This window comes from Balaenoptera borealis (assembly GCF_965194805.1).
Source record: "Balaenoptera borealis genome assembly, chromosome: 8".
Taxonomy (NCBI): Eukaryota; Metazoa; Chordata; class Mammalia; order Artiodactyla; family Balaenopteridae; genus Balaenoptera; species Balaenoptera borealis.
The window spans coordinates 98,378,581-98,401,339 of NC_138865.1; the positions used below are offsets into that span (position 1 = coordinate 98,378,581).

Sequence of the window (22,759 nt, forward strand, 5' to 3'; positions counted from 1 at the left end):
GGTGGTATCTCAAAATCACAGAACCTGAGGATTAGACACTTGATCTGGCATGGACAGCTGTGAGGGACAAACTTTTCCTCACATTGGATTGACATCTGTACCTCTCTGAAGAAACCATTAATTGGTCTTGGGTCTACTTTTGAGGTTGTGCAAGGCAAGCTAATTCTTCCATGTGACAACACTTTTAGGCTATTTAAAGGCAATGCACACGGACCCCCTAAGCCTCCTCTTCTTCCCCTCCTTATGGAAAGACAGTACAGAATAGGCAGAGGAGTAAGGAACTGGACTCAGAAGACCCGAGTTCAAATCTAGCTCCATTATTATAATCTGTATGAGCTTGGGCAAGCTACTCAAAATGTTAGTCGAACCTGATTTTGATAGTGCTATATCCCCTCATCAGATTGATCCCTATCCACTGCCTCCAGGTTTCAGGGTTGAGCATCTAGGTGGATGGTAGGGCTCCTCATAGATAGACAGAGGATACAGGGGCAAGAGCGGTTATACAGGGGAAGGTAATGAGTTCCATTTGGGGCGTGCTGACTTAGAGATGTCCAGAGGCCACTAGGCTGTGGATTATGGAGCTTGGGAAAGAGAAATGATCTAGATTTAGTCCTCAGTAGAGTATCTCCACCTTCTGAAGACAGCTCCTTTCCTTTCCACCTCAAGGAAACTGGTTAGTCTTAGTATTGGGGTTATCACACCGAGGGCTGAGCTTTGGGAATGAGGCTCACTGTCTGTTTGACAAGGAATTCTTTTCTTTGCTGGGAGTTTGACTCAGAGATTCCCAAAGGTCAACATATTGAAGAGTTGGATTCCTAGGTCTCAACAGTCTTAGGCTCGAAACATTCAGATTCAGTAAAGTGGGGGTGGGATCTAGGAATCTGCATTCGTGAAAAGAAACGTACTTTGGCCTTTTCCTTACTAGATTCTCTTCCTTCCCTCCATAGCTGCTAAAATTACAGGGCCTGGTTCACCTTTCCTCCAAAGGTCAAGGGTGGGTGGTGTCCCAAAAAACAAAGCTAGGAGCAAGGATACCACCTCAGGGAGAAATGTGTTTCGTGGTCTAATTTTTTCATGTTTTCTTTCTCCACGTTAGGGGAGAGCCTCAGTGTTGCTTTCAAGAAGGATCTCATGGTTTTTTTGGTCTTGGGCCAGAGGAGCAAAAGTAAGTGTTATCCCATGAGAAAATATGGCCCAAGAAACCATGAGCAACATAGAGTGTCTCCACCTAGAGGGACCTCACCAGAGACCCCCAGGAGCCCACATATGCCTTAAATGGCTGGTGACAGGTGTGCAGGGTTGCGGGTGCCAGGCAGTGGAGGTTTTGGGTGCAGTGTGCCAACAGTCTCTATATCCTTCCATCATTGATACCACTGTGTGCTGACCCAGAGAGAAGGGTCACAAAGGGTGACGTGAAAGCTAAGGAGAAAAGGGTTTCCATTAGGACACAGCATCCAAGTATGCAAAATCCTGAGAGGTGAAGTAAAAGGAGTGAAATGTGTCCATTGGCTTTAGCCTGAAGGATGTGGGGATGGACGCTGAGAGTTCCTGTGCCCATGGACGTTACAGACTAGATGGAGCAATTGGCCTTAAGCTAGCACAGCACCTCTCCCACCTATGACGACAGAAAGCGCTAAGGACAGCAAGCATGGGCGGTGGGGGAGGAGCCTGTGAAACAGAGCATGTCAGGCTCTGAGTGTCTTAGTGAAGTGGGATGCACAGGTCGAGTGACAGAGGGTGAATAATGGTCCCCCAAAGATATCCACATCTGAATTCCTGGAACCTGTGAATATGTTACCTTTCATGGTAAAAGGGACTTTGCAGATGTGAGCTAAGAAGTTTGCAATGGGGAGATTAACAACCCTCGATTATCCAGGTGGGCCCAAAGTAATCAGAAGTATCTTAAGAAGAGGGAGACAGGAGGGTCAAGTTCAGATAAGGAGATATGACAATGGAAGCAGAAGTCTGAGAGGTCTTTGAAGATGAAGGAAGGGGCCACAAGCCAAGGAAGGTAGGCAGCATCTAAGGGCTGGAAAAGGATTATCCCTTAGAGCCTCCAGGAGGAACGAGGCCCTGCTGAGACCTTGATTTTAGCCCACTAAGACTGACTGTTGGCTTCTAACCTCCAGAATTGCAGGATAATATATTTGTGTTTTAAGCCATTAAATTTGTGGTAATTTGTTACAGCCTCAGTAGGAAACTAATATAGGCTCTTACAGGACTCCAGAGCAGTAAAAATGTACTAAGCAGCTGCATATTTCTCAGAAATCAAGAGGTGGGTTGAGGAGAAAGAAAATGGATGATTCTAAACTAAATACACCTTTGGTTGTCATACAAGTTCTCTTGAAATAAAGTCAGACAATCCAAGTTGGCCATGCAAACCCCTGAAAAGCAGAGGTAAGTAAGCTATTTCTCAGGCAGCCAGGCATAGAGAAAAGTATTTTCTTATTCTTCTTTCAAAATTCAATACCATCTCCTCCCCTACCCATTGGACCAAGAAGCTGCCCCTATCACATAGTCACAAGGCTCATGAAACTGGACTTGGTCCTTTTCTTCTCTCATACCCCAAATGGAGTAAAGAGCATCCCCAGTAACTTCCTTAAAGGAGAAAGCCCACCACTGTAGTGACTGCCTCTTTAATAAGAGCACGGTGCTGCATAACATAAGGATGGATCCTGGGCACCTTGAGAGCAGCAGGTGTCAGCACCAACAGGCCCAGCTTCAGAGATGGCATACGATACAGTGGCCAAGCAGCCTCAGAGACACATGTAGTGTCCCATCAAGGAGTACCCCTGGGAAGAAGTTGCAGTCAGCAGAACCTGGCACTGCTGGCTGGATATCCTTGGGTGGGCTATGTACCCGAGAGCCTCAGTGTTCTCGTCAGTGGGACTGTAGGGTCTAATTTCATTGTCAACCCAATGACCTGGACGAAGGAGGAGTATGTGTGCAAATGTGTGTCCAAAAATAATTCTTCTGCAGGTTTTGCCCTAAGAAATAAGTGGGACAGAAGTGCTCGGCACGGTCACCATAGCAGCCATTGGTCCTGCGAAAATCTAAATCAGATGGTGTCAACTCTCTGCTCAAAATTCTCTAGTGCTTTCTGACCTCACACAGAGTTAGAGCCAAAGTCCTAGCAATGGCCTATGAGGCCTAATGTGAGCTGCTCTCCCTCCTCCACCCCTTCTCCCAGCTCTACTTTTCCTTGCTCTCTCCACTGAAGCCACACTAGTCTTCTTGGAATCCTCTAACTTGGGAATCGGCAAACCTTTTCTGTAAAGGGCAGGATAGTCGATACTCATTTTCAGCTTTGTAGGCCATACGGTACTTATTGCAATGACTCAACTCTGAGGTTGCAGCATAAAAGCAGACATAGACAATATGTAAATGAATGAGCATGGCTGTGATCCAATAAAACTTTATTAAAAAAACAGGCTGCAGGCCTGCGTTTGCAGACCCTGCTCTAACCCGCAGTCGTCTGCACCTGCTGTGCCCCGATATACACATGGCACTCTCCCTCACCTCCTTCAGGTCCTCACTCAAGTGTCACCATCTCAGGGAGAAAAATACATGGCACATAGACACAGCCACCCTCCCCCCAGCCTTCCCTGCTTTGCTTTTCTCTTGTGCCATTAACATCTTCTAACATATATTTATTTTGGTTATTGTCTGTCTCTCCCCAATCCCCACTGACTAGAATGTAAACTCTACAAGGGCAGAGATTTTTGTCTTTCTTTTTCACTGCTGCCTGCCTTGCACATAGCAAGCACTCAATAAATATTAATTGATTGGATAAACCAGGTTTATTACAAAATTTAGAAAAAAGTAAGTCACTTTAAAAATGCTTTCAAATCTACCCTAACACAGGACAAAGGTTCCCAGTATCTAGAAAGCCCTGGGACACTGGATTATGTCATAATCAGTGATGTCATCACTGGGGAAATTCTCAAGTTGCCCTCTGCTTTAAGCCTTTCAGGCCTTGAGGCCAGTGGGATTGAGGAAATTTCTGAGAGCAAAATGGCTCTTAAGAGCGTGTGGGCTCCACAGGTGGCAATCATAGGGGACGGGCCTTCCGAGAGAATGGGTGAACAGGCCTCCCTGCAGACACAGGTCCTCCAGACTGCCTCCTTAAAGGACGGCCCAGCGAAGCGGGCAGTGTGGGTTCGCCGTAACCATTCAGAGCCGGAAGAACCTACGAAATCACCTGTGGTCAATAAGAAGTCCAAGCTAGAGTTGACCAAAGCAGTGGTCGTGGACCTTGGCACGGGCTACTGTAAATGTGGCTTTGCCGGGCTGCCAAAGCCCACCCACGTGATCTCATCCACAGTGGGCAAACCCTACATGGAGACGGCCAAAACCGGGGACAATCGCAAGGAGACATTCGTGGGGCACGAGCTTGTGAACCCGGAGGTTCGTCTCAAGCTAATTAATCCTCTGCGACATGGCGTCATCGTGGACTGGGATACAGTGCAGGATATCTGGGACTACCTCTTCCATCAGGAGATGAAGATTGCCCCGGAGGAGCACGCGGTCTTGGTTTCAGACCCACCCCTGAGCCCACACACCAACAGAGAGAAGTACGCTGAAATGCTGTTCGAGACCTTCAGAGCTCCTGCGATGCATATCGCCTACCAGTCTCGCCTGTCCATGTACTCCTACGGAAGGACCTCCGGCCTGGTCGTGGAGGTTGGCCACGGCGTGTCCTACGTGGTTCCCATCTACGAGGGCTATCCTCTGCCCAGCATCACCGGACGGCTGGACTATGCAGGTTCTGACCTGACAACCTACTTGATGGGCCTGATGAACAATTCGGGGAAACACTTCACTGAGGACCAGCTGGGCATTGTGGAGGACATCAAGAAGAAATGCTGCTTTGTGGCCCTGGACCCCACTGAAGAGAAGAAAGTCCCAGCTACTGAGCATACGATCCGGTACACCCTGCCGGATGGGCAGGGGATATACCTGTGCCAGGAAAGGTTCCTCTGCTCAGAAATGTTCTTCAAGCCTTCTCTGATCGAGTCCATGCAGCTGGGCCTCCACACCCAGACAGTGTCCTGCCTTAACAAGTGTGACATCGCCCTCAAACGAGACCTCATGGGGAATATCCTACTCTGTGGGGGGAGCAGCATGCTCAGCGGTTTCCCTAACCGGCTGCAGAAGGAGCTGAACAGCATGTGTCCTAATGACACCCCCCAGGTAAACGTGTTGCCCGAAAGAGACACTGCAGTGTGGACGGGTGGCTCCATCCTGGCATCGCTTCAGGGCTTCCAACCACTGTGGGTCCACCGCTTTGAGTACGAGGAACACGGGCCTTTCTTCCTCTACAGAAGGTGCTTCTGAACTCCGATGAAGCATGATCTCTGTGGTGGCCACGCATCAGCTTTGCTGGGTGAGCACCCATCCCATGCACAGAGAGCTGAGCCAGCCGTTTCACTCCTGCAGTATTAAACAATCCTCACGTTTCCCTCCACAGTGTGTTTCTCTATTTCCTCACGCAATGAGAACTTCATACATGCAGCATCTGCCTTAAAATGTCCATTTGCCAAAACAACAGCGGGGGGGTGGGGGGAGAAGGGGGGAATGATTATGGACCAAAAAGACGTGCTTTATAGGTTGATTGCTTAAGTATTTGGGGGAGAAACTACCTCTAAAATTATTCTGTCCCTTATTTTGTATATTCTCCACTTTAGGTACTACAGTATTGTTAAACTCTGCTTGGAAGGGGGAGTGGGATAAAGATAGATTAGATAGATAGAGTAAATGCTGTTGTGGCATATAAGAAGATCCCTTTCAATAAACACCAACAGGAAGTATGCTGTAATGGTTCAGTCTCCCACAAAGCAGCAGAGTGCATTTCACACTTGATCAGTGACTCTGAAGGCTTGGAAAGAGCTGACGAAGATGTCTGACACCTGCTTTAACTGTACTTTCTTTTAGTTCCAATAGTCATTTATGTCTCAATACCAGTTCTTACCAAGACATCATGGTGACTGGCTGCTGAAACCTGGTGTATTATGAACAAGATATGTATATCTTAAGGGAAAAACTCTTCAGGGAATAGGTGCTATATAGATTTCCCCCTTTAAAAAATTGGGGGCAGATTTATCTTGGGTTATCAGCACTAAGGTCATGAGGATGCAACCCACAGCCATTCTCCAGACACTTCAAGCAGCAGATGCTCATCTCCGACCAGACTGGATTCCTCATCAACCTGCAGGGTATACAACTGGAGTCTGGAACGGGTGCAGGATAAAGGCTGCCAGTTCTGCAGTGTGGGTTTGTGGGAGGCTGGTCCATGCTGGTCATTCTAACCCAACTAAGGGACTGAAGGAACGTAAAGATCCTCATGGTCCAGGAAGCCCTTCCAGAGCCCAGCATGTTCTGTGGTATTCCTGTGGGGCAGTTTATAATTGGACCTTCAGTTTTTTAGAACAGTCCCCAGTACATTCTCTGCCCTGTCTCCAACACTGGCAGGCAGCATAAAATAGTGGAAAGAACATGGGCTCTGCGATTTGAAACTGTTTTGCTACCAACTAGCTGTGTGACCTGAGTCTGCTCACCTGTAAAATTGAATTCAAATGCCTACCTCACACAGCTGATGTAAATATCAGAGGTAAACATCTGAATACCAGTGTGTGGCCTCCAGGAGGTGATCACAAGGGCTGTTAGCTAGTATTATCTTGTAGAATTCTACCTCTTATAAAGGAGCCCAAATGCCTTACTATGATCCTGAGCCACACGTACACTCAAAGACACACACATTCAATCACTCACAGGAGAGCGATGGCATTACTACCATTCCCAGGGAGAAACCCTACAGAACCACCCTCATAGCCTCCAGGTTTGTCTAGACAGCCTTCAAAGACCAAAATGCCCCACCCTGGAGGCCTGGTAAGTAAGCACAGCTGCCTGGCACCAGCAAGCTAGAGTAGAGAAGCAGAAATAGCCACAGAAGGGCTTAGTCAGCAAGGACTAAGCCTTACCCTGGAGGATCAGGGAATCAGCTAGGATTTGGGTACATTGACTTGAGAGAGGTATGCCTTGTTCACCTCAGTTTCTGCCCAAACCACTACTGTCAACACTCTATGAACATTCACTGATGGGCAGGTTGAAGTTTGGTTAATTCTTAACCTTTGGACCTCTTTGGCAGGGTGGTAAAGCCTATGGACCCTTCAGAATAATAGAATAATATTTTTAACTGCATCAAATAAAATACATAGGATTACAGAAATACTCTATTTTAGATCCCTTAAGGGATCTATGAACCCCCAGGCGATCACCCCCCAAAAGGTGAGGGTCTTGATGAAGGGGAGGCATGGGAGGTGGTTCTGGAGAATGGGAACTCCCAGGCCATCCTAGGACCAAATGCTATACTGCATTTTAAAATGAAAAATACCACTATAAGGCTAAACAACTGTGTAATCTCTTTCAAAGCACTTTTATGAATTCTCTCACTTGATCCATGTAAATCACACTTGCAGAAAAAAAGAATCCTCCTCACACATAAAAAAAGATGAATAGTTTTTAGTAAGTATTTGGACGTCATCTTAGCCCAATGGTTCTCAACTGAGGACAATTTTGAATCCCAAGGGACATTTGGCCATGTCTAAAGATATTGGTGATTATCATAACAGGAGTAGAGGGTACGTAGCACTGGCATCAAATGTGTAGAGGCCAGGGATACTGCTATACATCCTATAGGCATAGGACAGCAAAGAATGACGTAACCCAAAATATCAACAGTGTCGAGACTGAGAAACCCAGGTTAGCCCAGTGGGCACACAAGGTTGTAGAAAGGCAAGATTCAGTGAGATTCAATGACTTTGTTCAAGGACGCTAAGATGAGTGGACCCATGACTTCGTTCTTTCCGTATACCAAGAGGACATCTGTTGGTCTTGAAGTTCCTGGGACTTCAAAGCTAGTAAGAATAATGGTGGAACAGCCTAGTGTAAGCATGAAGCATAGGCAAGGGCTTAGGGAACACAGAGAAAATAGGAATCAAGAGCAGGCCTTCAGGGTTGCCAAACATCACCATATTAACTTTGGTTTGTCTACAGATCTCAGACATTTATGGTTACCTAGCTTCTAAGATGTTCATCCTCAACTCAGTTGCTACTAAATATGACAGACAAGGAAGGACAGCCAAAGACTCCCAAGGACTTGTCCAGGTGGTGCTTCTAGTGAAGCAAAGAAGGTTATGGGCTGGCATGGGAGGAGGAAAAAAAGCTAATTTTCTTCCCAAACGTGTAGTCACCTTAAATTACTAAGAATCGTCAGTTTTATTTATTTTTAAAAACATCCTCTTCAATTATGGCTATGAAAAATCCCTCAGATGTGTGCACATGTATGTATATATACACATAAATATATGTGTGTATATATGTAGATATATGTGAAAAATAAATTTATTTTAAAATATGCAGCAGTGCTAAGAAATAACACCAAGCTATATTCATAAAGGCATAATAAAAACATTAGCTCCTGCCTCAGTTTTTAAAAAAGTCTAAATATAAAATACACTTTGATTACAGGAGACAATCCTCTGCAAGTTTCCTCTTGATGTCTGGAGCATCTGAACAAAGCTGATTCCATGGAACAAACTAAATAACTGAGGCTTTTAGCTTCCTGCAACATGAATTTGGGAAGATCCCAAATTTGGGGGAAGAATTATATACTCTTCTCTAGAAGTTGACAGAATCTTTCCCCCAAATTAAGCATTCGTCACTCCCAGGAGTTTCTCCTTTGCCCATACACAGCATTTTCCCCCATAAATTCGCCCTTGATTTTGCCTTCAATTTGGAAGGTCTACTCCCACCAGCTACTTCTCCAAATGAATAAAATTCCATCTTGCTCAGAGGATAGAGTAATTGATAGTAATTTGTATTCACACAAATTCTTTTTTGCTGCTTCAATACATTATTTCAAGGAAAGTGAACATCCATGCAAAGTCACACAATTATCAACAGACACATTTACTTTTATTTCCAACACATCAGCGTGGGTCCCTTTACTATTATCCATAGCAAGAGCACTATAATATATTAAAGTGTCATATAAGTTACCATGTTCATTAATCCACACCAAAGAGTAGTCACAAAGCACTTGCAGCCTTTCAATGTTGGGCACTTAATTATAGATCTTCTTCTTTTTCTATTATTTTGTGAAAATTTTCAGACACACAGAAAAATTGAATTATACAGTAAACACACCTAGATTCTAAGGTTTACATTTTGCTATACTAGGAAAAGCCTTCTTTAGTTACACAATTCTGGGTATACCTATACTCTGACTTCCTGTTAGTTTACGTAGAGTAATAAAGGTCTGGTTCTGGTATTAAAAGCATGAAAGAGATTGTTAACCTTACCCAAGAGTCAGCCACAAACTACTGTCCAAATGAACTGAGCTTTTTTCTAGACTCACCAAAAAGAGCTAACATTCTCATTTCTTCCAAAGAAAATAACTAAAAGACAGAGGTCAGTTAAGCACCATGAAGAAAAATAAATGAAATGACCTAGATACTGACAAAAACATTATGTTAAAAGAAGCAACATTTGGAGAAAAAGGAGTAACTTACTACCGCTCATGCCTATGATGCACACAGCTCACCATCCCAAACGTACGCAATACTGTTTCAGAAATTCTAATCTGTTCCAGCTCTGACACTGCTAACTCTAGCAGAACATTCACAGGCCATAAAAACAGTCCGTATGGACACTGTAGTGATAGGAGGCTCAACCCAGTTATAACTGGAAGCACATGACCTGGCAAGATATTACAAAATAATCGCTGTCAGCATAGGAAAGCTTAGAATATCAAAGGATAGATTTCGCTTTTCATTCTGCTTTAGTTCAAGGTGAAGTCATTTAAATGATTAAATTCGACCAAATGTTGGAAGCACTAATAGCCATGTTGTTTATATATAAGGCTTTCCTCAAGGAACATAAAACAATTTAAAAACATTATTTTACTTTTCTTCACACTTTTGAGGTAGCAGCCACGAAACATTCCCAATTAACTGAGGCACAGATCAATTCTGTGATTTGTCTACGGTCCCAATATGATTCCGACCTGTAACTGGGAATGAAACCCAATGTCCTGATTACCATAAATACCAGAAATATGCTCTCAATTAGCACTAAGTAGAAGAACAGTAATTTTTACAAAATGATGCTATATGGGTTAAAGCTTAAAGCCTTGCTAACAAGATTATATGCAAGGGCTTCCTTGGTGGCGCAGTGGTTGAGAATCTGCCTGCCAATGCAGGGGACATGGGTTCGAGCCCTGGACCGGGAAGATCCCACATGCCACGGAGCAACTGGGCCCGTGAGCCACACCTACTGAGCCTGCGCATCTGGAGCCTGTGCTCCGCAACAAGAGAGGCCGCGATAGTGAGAGGCCCGCGCACCGCGATGAAGAGTGGCCCCCGCTTGCCGCAACTAGAGAAAGCCCTTGCACAGAAACGAAGACCCAACACAGCCAAAAATAAATAAATAAGTAAATTTTAAAAGTAAAAAAAAAAAAAAAATAGATTATATGCAAAATAAAATAGAATTGGTGTCTGCTGAGGTCTGCTGCACAGAGCAGCTCTCTGTAATGCTAAGGTAGATGGTCTTACTCTCCCCAGTTCCCAGCAGCCAGGCCTCGAGGAGTGAGGAGTGGAAGGAAAACAGCCTTCTCTGCCAGAGCCCTCCTAACTGGGGTCAGAGTCACTCTAGAAGGCTCAGTTTCCACCGGGTTCTTTTGTTGATCTTTGGTGGTGTAAAAAGCTCAGCACCTGAAAGGAAAGAGAAAATGTGACAGACACACTCTTTCATGTTGGTGGGAGCTGAGACAGTAACTCTAAACTAACACTAGGGACGGGGCTTTGTACCTACTACACGACCATCAGAACCGGAGTTAATGTTTCTGTGACCCTAACAACCTCCCAGTCAGAGCAAACACAGCCTGGAGGCCCTGCCCCAAGAAGAGGAATTCCACTTCAACTTTAGGCATGTGGGGGGGGGTTGAAGAGAAAAATGCCCACTGAGTGATTCAAAGTGAAAGAATGTTCTGTATTTCAAATGGGAGGGGGTGGTAGTCGTGGTGCTTACGAGGCCGTATGCATGTATTAAATTTCACCAAACTATGCACAAAAGAGCTGTACATTTCACTGTATGTCAAATTTACCTCAATTATAAGAGTAAAAAAAAGTGCTGGTGTGTATTCAGTAAGTAAAGTTAATGGACAGAAAATACTTATAATAAAAATTTCTAAAAACACACTAATCAATAAAAATGTCTGTACTTAAAAAATAAATAAATAACTGGAAGAGGTGGGCGATGGTTGGGGGAAATTTGTCACCGTTAGATAAAACTCGCAGGCCCTCTTTCAGTTAGATTTATGGAGTCTCTTACTTAAGTAGAAATCATATACAGGAAGTAGAGACATGAGAAAATACATATAGAGAGACGTTCTTTCTCAGTATTATTCAGGGTACACCTATATATATGACCCATACAGACATGAAAAACTATTTTACAAGAATATTTTAAAATGTGAGAAAAATGCTCAAGATAAAATGTTTTAAAAACATGAATTGTCATTATACATATACACATGCATGGTACACACGTATGACTACAAATTATCAAATCTTAATTTTCTTTGCCATACTTTTCTGTACAATCCAGATTTTCTCTACTAATCATAACAGTTTTATAATTTCACATACAATTACTACTCTCTACACCCCCAAACAAAAACCTATTGTATATAGACAAAAAGACCACAAGAGGTTTTGCTTATTTAACAATATTGGAAAAGACTACTTAAATTCAGGGTCAACAAGCCCCATAATTTCATGTTAAATAGTAACTAAACTTTCAATGACACCTTATCTGTTTTTAAAAAAGAAACAAGTTCTGAAAATAGTGTATCTTATTTTTAAAAATTAGGCATAACTACAATTATGTTTGATTCTTAGACTTAACTAAGAATAAATACCAAGTATTGACTTATTGGCAGGAAAGAAATTATTCTGACAAACTGTATGACAGCAGGACATGACATCTTTCACATTTCCATGTTTGAATTTCACAACACAGAGAGAGTCATTTCACAAAAATATTTTGAGGGCTTTATCAATTTTTCCAAAGACTTCTCTTAATCCTTTGATAGTCAAATCATACTCATTTGAAGTAATTTTGTTATCAATTATATTAAGTCCAATTCGGCCATGATTTAAGCACTACTCTGGTAAAAGGTTAATCCATTTTATGAAATGGATTACATTTTTGCAAGATTTGCCATCAACCTGCATGGTACTACGTTGCATCTTAACATGAAACAATCAGAAAATGCCCCATCAAGTCACTGATCCCCTACTACTGTTAGCTGGGAAGGGGCAGGTGAGGAATATTTGGGAGGAACTAATTTTGTGAGTAGCTCATTCGCCTCTTTTTGGATTATGAGAACTTCTCCTTTCCTACACAATCTACATTAGTGTTCCTACACAGGGACACGGATAATACATACTCTGATAATGAGGAGCCTCAAAATTTTAAAGTCTTTAAGGCTCAGCTGGGAAATGGAAGTGCCCTTTAATAAAGCCAACTAGACCACCCTAGAGAAAGGTGTGACTGAACTTGACCTGAAGGTCAGCATCAAGCCAGCAGTGAGGAAAACGGGACAGAAATCACAACTGGATTAGTCACATTACAAACTAAACAATTACTAAACAGCCTCTGGTCTGAGATGAACTGTAGCATCTCAGAAATAAGTGTACGTTTTGGGACTGATACCAAAGGCAGCTTGCCAGCCTCCAGGAAGAAGGGGATCTAGGGATACAGCAGTTAACTGTCTGCATATATGAACTTAGCTGGAACGGAAGGTGGTTAATTTATTCCTGGTAGTAATATAAGCCATGAAAGTTAAACTTGACAAGGCTCCCACAAAGTCTACTTCAAATGTCATCAAAATGCTACCACAGTGTAGCATTTAAATGAAAAAATTTCAGAATGTTGCCTCTCACGTGCCAGAAATGCAAATAGCAGCCGTAAAAACTGCCACCTTTTCAAAGCTAGAAAGAAGTTGCTATGCTTGAGGGATCCACATGAAGGGCGAATACTCTGGCACCAAACTGATCTTTCAAAAGTTTTTTAGGGAATTCCCTGGTGGTCCAGTGGTTAGGACTCAGCTCTTTCACTGCCAGGGCCCAGGTTCTTGGTCAGGGAACTAAGATCCCCTGTGGCCAAAAAAAAAAAGAGTTTTAAACCAACTTTCAAAAGAAAGCCTTTAGGGCTTTTAACTTTGTTGAGGAATATGTAAACTAATTAATGAGAATCCTCTCCCCCCAACAAATAAACAAAACATTTTTGGTATAATTCAATAGGAAATGCAGATGAAATGCTAATCTTCCTTGGATTTGTTTTCAAATTATACTGTCAATCCTAAGGATGACTAAAAAGTTCCAGCTCTTAAGCAAGGAATATGAAAATGTACCCAAGACACAATGCAAAACTGCCAATAGTCAAAAATGATTCAGATGAATCCTTAAAATGTACATGCAAAGTAGACTGTTTAGACTCAAACTTCAACTGTAATGTGCCTGTATGCATGAGTGTATGCCACTGCACTGACAAGTGTGTATGTCAGAACAATTTTTTAAAATTATACATTTAATGTCATGTTGGATTTCCCAGACCCCTACTCAGGATCCCAACACTAAAGGCATTAAACTGATTTTAATAAAGATATAGTCTTAGAACTGAGGGAAAATTGTAGTGACTCCCCATTCTCTCCTAATACTACTAACCTTCTCAACACTTACAAAAAGATATTCCTTCTGCTTAGTAATGTAATAATTTAGAGTGAAAAAAAATACTAACCAAGAACAGGAACTGAAGTCTTCTCTTGTTGATAAGAGGCCATGATACCATTTGCAGTAGAATTGGGACCTAGAACCTAAGTATGGGGTTGGCCAAAAAGTGCCTTCGGTTTTTAAGTAAAAATAAAAGACACATTTTTCATTTTCACCAAGAACTTTATTGAACAACGTATTCACTCTTTTGTTCCACTACCTTCTGCCATTTTTCAGACAACTTCATAATTCCATCTTCCCAAAACTTTTTATCTTTTTGAGCAAAGAACTGTTCCAGGTGCCTTCTGTAGTTTTCCAGGGAATTGAAATTTTTTCTATTAAGAGAATTTCGTAAAGACCTAAATAAATGGAAATCCAAAGGTGCAATGTCTGGTGAATACAGCGGATGAATCAGAACTTCCCAGTCAAGCTTTTTCCTGGTCATCAAAGAAACATGCAGTCTTGCGTTATCCTGATGGAAGATTATGCGTTGACTAATTCTGGACGCTTTTTGTCGAGTGCTGCTTTCAGTTGGTCTAACTGGGAGCAGTACTTGTTGGAATTAATTGTTTGGTTTTCTGGAAGGAGCTCACAATAGAGGACTCCCTTCCAATCCCACCATATACACAACATCAGCTTCTTTGGATGAAGACTGGCCTTTGGTGTGGTTGGTGGTGGTTCATTTCACTTGCCCCACGATCTCTTCTGTTCCACATTATTGTACAGTATTCACTTTTCATTGCCCATCACAATTTGTTTTAAAAATGGAACATTTTCACTACATTTAAGTAGAGAATCACATGCAGAAATATGGTCAAGAAGGTTTTTTTGCTTAACTTATGTGGAACCCAAACATCAAAGTGATTAAAATAACCAAGCTGGAGCAAATGATTTTCAATGCTTGATTTGGATATTTTGAGTGTGTCGGCGATCTCCCACGTGGTATAATGTTGATTGTTCTCAACTAATGTCTCATTTGATCGCTATCAACTTCAACTGGTCTACCTGACTGTGGAGCATCGTCCAGCGAGAAATCTGCAGCACGAAACTTCGCAAACCACTTTTGACATGTTTGATCAGTCACAGCACCTTCTCCATACACTGCACAAATCTTTTTTTTTTTTTGCATTTCAGTTGCGTTTTTACCTTTCTTGAAATAATAAAGCATACTATGACGAAAATGTTGCTTTTTTCCTTCCATCTTCAATGTTAAAATGGCTACACAAAAATTCACCAATTTAATGTCTTTTTTTATATGCATGCGGATATGACAGCTGTCACATACAATCTAACAAAATTGTTTCGAGTGAAGTTAAAGACAACTAAGTGCTACTAGAGCCATCTTACGGAAAATAACGAACGAACATTTGACCAACCTAATAGAAAGTAGACTGAATCAGCAAAGATTATTTTATACTTCTGATGACTTCAAATACCCAAATCTCTACCAGTAATAAATAGCCTTTCATTTTCATTATGGTGTCAAACACATATGTGATTTTAATTTGCCAGTTTCTCCAGTCTCAAATTTTTTGCCAGTTTCTCCAGTCTCAAATTTTTTCTCCAGTCCTTGTTCTCCAGAAGAACAAGGTAATGATGGGGGAAAAACAGAAAAAGAAAATCTCAGTGATATATACCTGGTCCTTTCCAAATAAGTGAGCCATACCCTGGGGGGAGGGGATATAATAAGAGGTTATAGAACACACAGAGCACCAGACTGTACTCAAAGATTTGTGAGAATTTTTGCATTAAAACAATTCTGTGCATATCATGGAGGAGAATGCAAACTTGCACATGTGTTCAAGGTCAACAAGAGACTTCACAGGAATTCCATGCCCGCTCAAGCCTCAGCAGGCACACTCCAGGCCCTCCGCCTCGCCTTCACTCAGGTCTGTGTGTTCTCTCCTGGCGCGCTCTCAGCAGTGATGTCACATGCTCAAAGCACTGCCGTGTGACTGTGTACCACGTGGTATCCTGCACATATGACATTATCATGCTTTGCCAACCAAAGCAAAAACACAATTTTCCTGGGCATTTCCCCTAGAAGACTCGTAAGTTGGTATCTCAGATGTTAACATGATCTGAATAGACGAGGATAAGGGAGGGCATGGGGAAGCATTATAAATTGTTAGCCTCGAAACCGTTAGTTCTGAAGGTGATCACATTTCTTCTAAGAAATACCTATTACAGGAAATTCAAGTATTTATGGGAGGCTAATTCTCAGTTGTTTTTATTTTTATGGCTTGTAAAATGCTTTTATATCTACCTTCTCATCTAACCTTCAAAACATTCCAGTGAAGTATACAGGAGAGTATTATCTCCATTCATAACTGAGGAAATCGAGACCCAATAAGATTATGAGCTGATTTCCAGCCTCTCTCTCAGCTCCAAACCCACCCTTCCTATACACTGCTCGTGATGCTGGGACTGGGGGGCCTGAGAAAACACCCCTCCTTTGACAGCCGTTATGCTCCAACAATAGCAGACACCAGAGGGACAGGGCAAGGCTGGATGGAGGAAGGAGAAGGAATTTGTTCCCTTGTTCGCTTGCTTTCACTCAACAGTAGCTCTGTACCCCGCAGCAGCTGTTCGTTCCAGTTTCTGTTTATTTCTATACACTTAGACCCAGCCTCATCCTGCCCCCTCGGCAATACCAGCACCAGCTGGCTGCCACCCCCTTCTTCGAGGTTCAAGATCCAGCTCTGCAGGGGCCTCACCTCCAAGCGTCTAAATTCTAAGAATCCCAAACTCTTCCTTTTGTTCCTTCAGCCTTAGGGGTACAAGCGGCTGCCCACAGTTACAATCTCAATGTTCCTCTCTGTGTTCCCTTTCTGCCTTCTCAGTCCTCTAGTACTTGGTTAACCAGTTCCATATATTAAACTCTCTCTGATAAAATAACAGCTGTGGTTTTTGTTTTTCCTTAATGGACTCTGACTGATAAACCAGCCTTTCTGAATCAAAATCAAAACTCTGAACAGTACACCTGAGGTGTAAGAGACTGAGCAGATATACACAATAAATAGATGACAATATATTAGAATTCTTGATGGGAATGGATAATGGAATAATGGTAATAGATAACATCTTGTGCCAACTTGGCAAGTCTTGGTAATATGATTGTGGTAAAATCTCAAGCTGGCTTTGTTTTCTACCCACCCTGTCGGTATACCTGTTTTTTCCCAAACAATTTTTCTGTTTTCCCTTAAGAGGATGGTTTACCAGCCTCATCTAATTGCTTCTTTCTGAGACTCATCTGTTAGTTTTCACAGTATCCAGTTTTGTAGTTTTCCTGGGCAATCTTATAGCTTTTCTTCAGGCTATTGTTTAAGGTTGTCTTAACAATTTATATAATTTCTTTATCATTTATATGCAGTTACTCATATTTCTTTATAATTTATATATTTTAGATTTTCTAGTGCATTATAGTTTTAAAATATTTCACACTTACCAGTGCCTTATAGTTTTTAAAGTGGTTTCTTCTTCATAATTTCATTTGATCCTTACAACAGGTTATCAGAGAATAAGAATATTTTGCTCACGTCTCATAGCTATTAAGGGGCAGAACTTAATTCTTCTTTGTAGCTGTCAATGTGATATTCCCTAATCTTCTGATGAGAGTGGTAGCACAAATATTATTATGATTATTTTATAGACTCAGAATTGAAACTTAACTGACATGCCTCATCAAAAACAACTGAATTCCTGCCAGAGTTGAAATTAGAATAAAAAATGAGAATTTCCTGATTTTTGGTTGGGTCTTTTTTCCATTATGGAACAAGGGCCTTTTAGTTAAGACATATTGCCAGGTCTTATATCTTTAACTTATGAAGCAAAATAAAAAAGCTTAAAAAGGAAAAATAAAACTTAAATATAACTTGTCAGTTTTAAGTTTCTTTACATTATAAAATGAACATATATAATGTTTACCTGAAATTTTTTGAAGTGCCTTAAGAAGTAATAGTTAAATATTAAGGTTGTTTTAAGAATACTCAAAATATTTTTAGTCTATTCAATATTACTCTTCAAAACTTGGGATATATTAATGCATGAAATGCTCTAAAACTTTAATATAAAATCAATTTCCAGGCAATAATTTTTTCTTACCTCATTAATAATTCATTTTATTTCAGGGGAGGGAGTCCACTAAAAACTTCGCAGGATTTAATTCATCAACTAGCGGTAGATTTTATTTCCATTTTATGCTAATACTGTAGCATAAAAGTTGGGCTAAAAGTTGGTAATAGCTAGTTTTCTAAATGATTTACTGTAATTGTGTGTTTACCTGTGCACACAGCACATGTATACTATAGATAGTGGTAGAAAATTAGAGGACTTGCAGTAGCATTTTTTGGAGCTTTTTGGTTATCTTACTGGAAAAAAAAACCAAATAGGGATAAAGTAGAATGGGCTTTGATAGTCACTAGATGCAATATTAAGTTTCAGGTTTTCCCAAGTAGGTGAAAATATCCTATCAGCAAATGTATTTCTCTTATACTGTCCTGAATGCGAGGAAAGGTTTTTGGCTTCTTCATTATTGAATTGGATGAATGATATTGATTAAAAGAGATAACACATAAGAAAGCATCTGTCATGGGGCTGAGACCATTACAGGTTCTCAGTACATGTTAGTTTCCTTTTCTTCTCCCATATTCCTGATGATTTAGGGCATTCAGGGAGAGACACATATACTGACACTCACCCTTCTGCCCTATGTGTCTCATGAAATTCCACATAGGCCTAGCTCTGATTCTCCTCGCTTACCTAGAGGCTTAGATTGATAAGTGGATTACAAGAGTCCTTCCTTATTTCCCCTGACTCTCATGTTAGTCTGTTTGCCTCTCTAGAACCAAGGGCATTCTTGCATTTGAAATTTGAAATTTCTATCACTTTATCAATGTTATGTGTTTTCCTTTGGCATTCCCATGTGTTTTCACCTGAGCCTCTTCAGGAAAGGGATTTCATCTTGAGAGGGTGATTGTCAACAGAGTCAGAAGAATTATAGAAAATACTTCGTTTGGAATTTTCTGTAAAGTTGACTATAAGTGAGTTTTTTCCCTTTTTAAAAAGTTGGAATAGGGGCTTCCCTTGTGGCGCAGTGGTTAAGAATCCGCCTGCCAATTCAGGCGTGTTCTAGCCCTGGTCTGGGAGGATCCCACATGCCACGGAGCAACTAAGCCTGTGAGCCACAACTACTGAGCCCACGTGCCACAACTACTGAAGCCCGCGTGCCTAGAGCTCATGCTCCACGACAAGAGAAGCCACCGCAATGAGAAGCCTGCATTGTTTTCCCTTTTAAAGGATAGGGAAGGATGCGAAGGACAATTTGACCTTGAGATCAGGTTATCCAATAATAGCAAGGCTGTTGGAAAGAGAATTAAAGTTAACCCTGAAATTATTGCCTCTTTCCTCTTCATATGCTTTATCTAATTTATTACCAAGATCTATTATTTTTCTTCACAAATCACTCTCAAATTTGTCCTGTTCTTTTCATTCTTCCTGCTGCCACCTAAAGCTCAGTCTTCACTTCCCTGGTATCTCTCACTCTAAAAGATTCTGTGTACCATTTAAAAATAATCATTCCGAATATTCTAAAGTATTTTTCAGTGTTCTTTCCCATCATCCTCTTCTCCTCACTAAATTGTACAATGTATGCTGAATAGGGAAAAAATAATCCCCTCAAATGGCTAGTTGAAGAATGTGTATAGGTGACAAATTCTATCTTGCTGAGCTGGAAGCAGGAATGTTCTAATGCTTTTGACCCCATGTTCCAAGATTCAACACCCTCTTATAATTGGGGATATTATGAGATGAGCTTCGGCTCCATCTAAAAGCCCAGGCATAATTTTTATGGCTAAGTATCAAATGTCTGTGTGATCCTGCACAGTAATTGGAGGTGTCCCGGTGTAGGGGAGCCACTGCAGGGACTGATTCTGCATCAGGTCTGGGAAATCTGCTTCTCAATACAGTTAAACTCTTGCGTTTTCCTGGATACAACAAAAACCAAAGAAGTTCCATGACAGACATTTTATGTTTAGGTTTTATTTTTTAAATTGTGTATGAAAATTATCCATGAGTGTATTTCTTACCAACTATCTAGATGACATACACCTAACGTAGTGATGTTTTTCCTTTCTACCAGGTTTTTGTTGAAGAGGGTTTGAAGCTTGCTTCAAGTGTGCAAGCTTTCTCAAAACAGGTAATGCACGTATCCCTGCCTGGTGCTGGTGGTGATGTCATAAATACCCACTTTGAGGGTATATTATTAAGGTATAAATGTATTTAAGATTTAAAAGATGGAATCTCACTGGAGTTGGTATAACTTCCTTATTTACATTTCAGCTGAAAGATGACGATAAGCTTATGCTTCTCCTGGAAATAAACAAGCTTGTTCCTCTATGCCACCAGCTCCAGGCAGTAACTAAGACACCTTTGCAGAATCAAGTGTTTCTAAAGGTAAAAGGGAGGGTGGGACATTCAGGAAAGCACATGAGAAACTTTCACACTTCTTTTTTTATTAGGTTAGCTTCCAGCCCCTTTTTCTTCAAATAAAGTGTTAATACCTACAGAAGAACAATTTATTTCCATTTTTCCTGCCTTGACTGCAAGAACCATTTATCATCTGCAGTTGTAACTGACCCCGGGAAGCAGTAGGATCACCAAGTAAATTAGCTTTTTGGATATGATTAATACCATAGCACGGAGCAGCTACCCTTAAATCCCAACATCATCACCTGACTAACTAGGGCACAGACCCCTCAGAGTGAAGGGCTTCTGTTGTTTGTTTTAGGGAGTTTGAGTGCAAAAAAGTAGAGTGCAAGGAATTGCAAAGAAAGGGGTTCACTGCCACTATTTGGTGCACTTTGAGAAGCCCCTAAACCATCTGAAATAGAACAGGTTGATTTTCCATCCATTCTTCCTGGGGTTCCATGAAATTGGCATGAGACTTGGGCAACAATCCCTGCTTCTGTGTTCTGGGACCTCAGGTCATCAAGTCAGCTCAGATGCCTTAATCTGTATACCCTTTGAGATCCCTTAGATTTCTATAATGAAGAAATTTTTACCATTTTCAAACTAAATAAATGATAAAGTCTTTTGAAGACGTCCTTATAAGAATTTGATTTGCTTGCTTTCTGTCACTATAGGTTGATAAGAGTATTACAAAGACAAGATGCATAATGGCTATTTTGGTCCAACTTCTCTCATTTTGCTATAAACTGCTGAAGAAGGTAAGATAATTTCTTTATCTTAAACTCACATTTAAAAAATTAGTCTAAAGGAAAATGCAAAAGAAAATAGATACTATTTAATTTTGCAATTTTTATTTTAAAAGTAAAGCAGAAACTAATTGTCTTAATTCTTTCCAGCTTCAAATGGAAAACAACAGACGGGTCTCAGTTACAAATAAAGATTCTGTGGACGGTAAAACTTGAGAAGCTTTTGAGGTCAGATCTCTGGAGCACCATGTGGCAAAGCTGACATTTTTAGAAAGCAAACAATCCTTTATATTTCAGAAATACAACAATTTTGTAAAGAAAACAAACTGAAATCTTGCTTTATTTTCTGATCATGAAACCGATTGTGAAGCTTTCTGACAACTGTAAATGCCATGGAGGTTGCTATATTTCTAATTGCAGTGTGATTTTAAATGGGATATTGCCATGAATAATGTTCCTTAAAAGTCAAACCAAATATCCCTACTGTCTTAATGACAATTTAATCCAAAGAAGCTATTTTGAATATATGCTCACCTTTGGCACATTTGACCCTAACTTCCTATTTTTTTTAATTTAAGCTTATCATCTGGGACACTAATTAATTTGCAGCAGAAGAGACACAGTAGTCTGGGTGATACAGGGTTTTCCTTAAACCTGTGGACTCTTCTTCAATCCCTCTGTCCACTGAGTATGACTGGGCCTCCGCTGTCCCCTCTGTCACAGATCATCCATGCCAAGAGCACATGTTTGTTCTCTAGTAAGGGTTTCACAGAGCACAGGAAATCTGTTGTGATGCATGTCCTGCTCCCACCCAAAAGCAGGGTCATGGAGCTCACTCCACGGAATCCTGGAGGAACTCACTAGGAGATGGTTTTAGTTCTCGTTCTAGCATAGCTGGCCTGTCTGCCCTGAATATTAGCTGGAATCCTAAGCTTATCTTACTGGCTTAAAAAGCAGTTTTTGTACTTCTCAGTAGTAACTGGTGGAACAGAAGATAGAAGACAGAGAACAATTGAACTAAGCTGTTCAAAATAATTTGAGTAAGTATACATATGTGCCTTTGGAATATTCATTAAATAAACGACTTTAGTCTTTTAAATTTTAGGGTTTAAAGCTTTTGTTTTTGTGGGGTGGGTTTTGATTGAAGGATCTGGTTATAAGTTCTGCCCTTATGGTGTAGTATAGTTAACTTTGTTTTTTGTGCTTGTATCCTGATGCTTTGAAATTTATTTTGAACTCTAACGGGACCTGTCAGTTGCCAAATGGCAGTAGTTCTATAAGCTCGTCTGATAATCATTATCTGGGTCAGCCATCACAGTCAATATTCACAAGATCCTGAAGAACCACAGTACTACTAATTAGCTAGTCAATATTTTATTGAAGGAAACTTGAATTTACTGTAGGCCTTGGAGAGAAAATGGGATGCACTCAGCTTGGTTATGACCTTTATAAAATAGTTCTTTATAAAAATCATCAAACATGATTTTTATGCCCTGAAACCAAAATATTCTTTTAAATTACAATGGAAATAATGGGAAAATGATGAGGTAATGTTATATGTAAAATAGATACATAATTCTTTTACTATCTTTAGTATCTTTGTTTTAAGACACCTTTGGGAACCATTTGTGCTACCTGAAATGGGAATTTGCTGGTTTGTGCTTACACACTTTCAGCTCATAGCACTATCAGAGTAGATGTTTCTATAGT

At 40.9% G+C, this 22,759-nt stretch overlaps 1 protein-coding gene and 1 long non-coding RNA gene across 2 annotated transcripts; both read left to right on the top strand.

Moving 5' to 3' along the window:
• The first annotated feature begins 3,834 nt into the window (after positions 1 to 3,834).
• Positions 3,835 to 5,527, top strand: ACTL7A (actin like 7A). Its single transcript, XM_082403163.1, has one exon. The coding sequence runs from the start codon at positions 4,015 to 4,017 to the stop codon at positions 5,335 to 5,337; it is 1,323 nt and encodes a 440-aa protein (XP_082259289.1). The 5' UTR covers positions 3,835 to 4,014; the 3' UTR covers positions 5,338 to 5,527.
• Positions 5,528 to 17,292: 11,765 nt separating this feature from the next.
• LOC309634301 lies at positions 17,293 to 22,714 on the top strand. Its single transcript, XR_014247952.1, has 3 exons — positions 17,293 to 20,031; positions 20,175 to 20,288; positions 20,978 to 22,714. It is a non-coding gene; the product is annotated as an uncharacterized lncRNA (long non-coding RNA).
• The last annotated feature ends 45 nt before the right edge of the window (positions 22,715 to 22,759 follow it).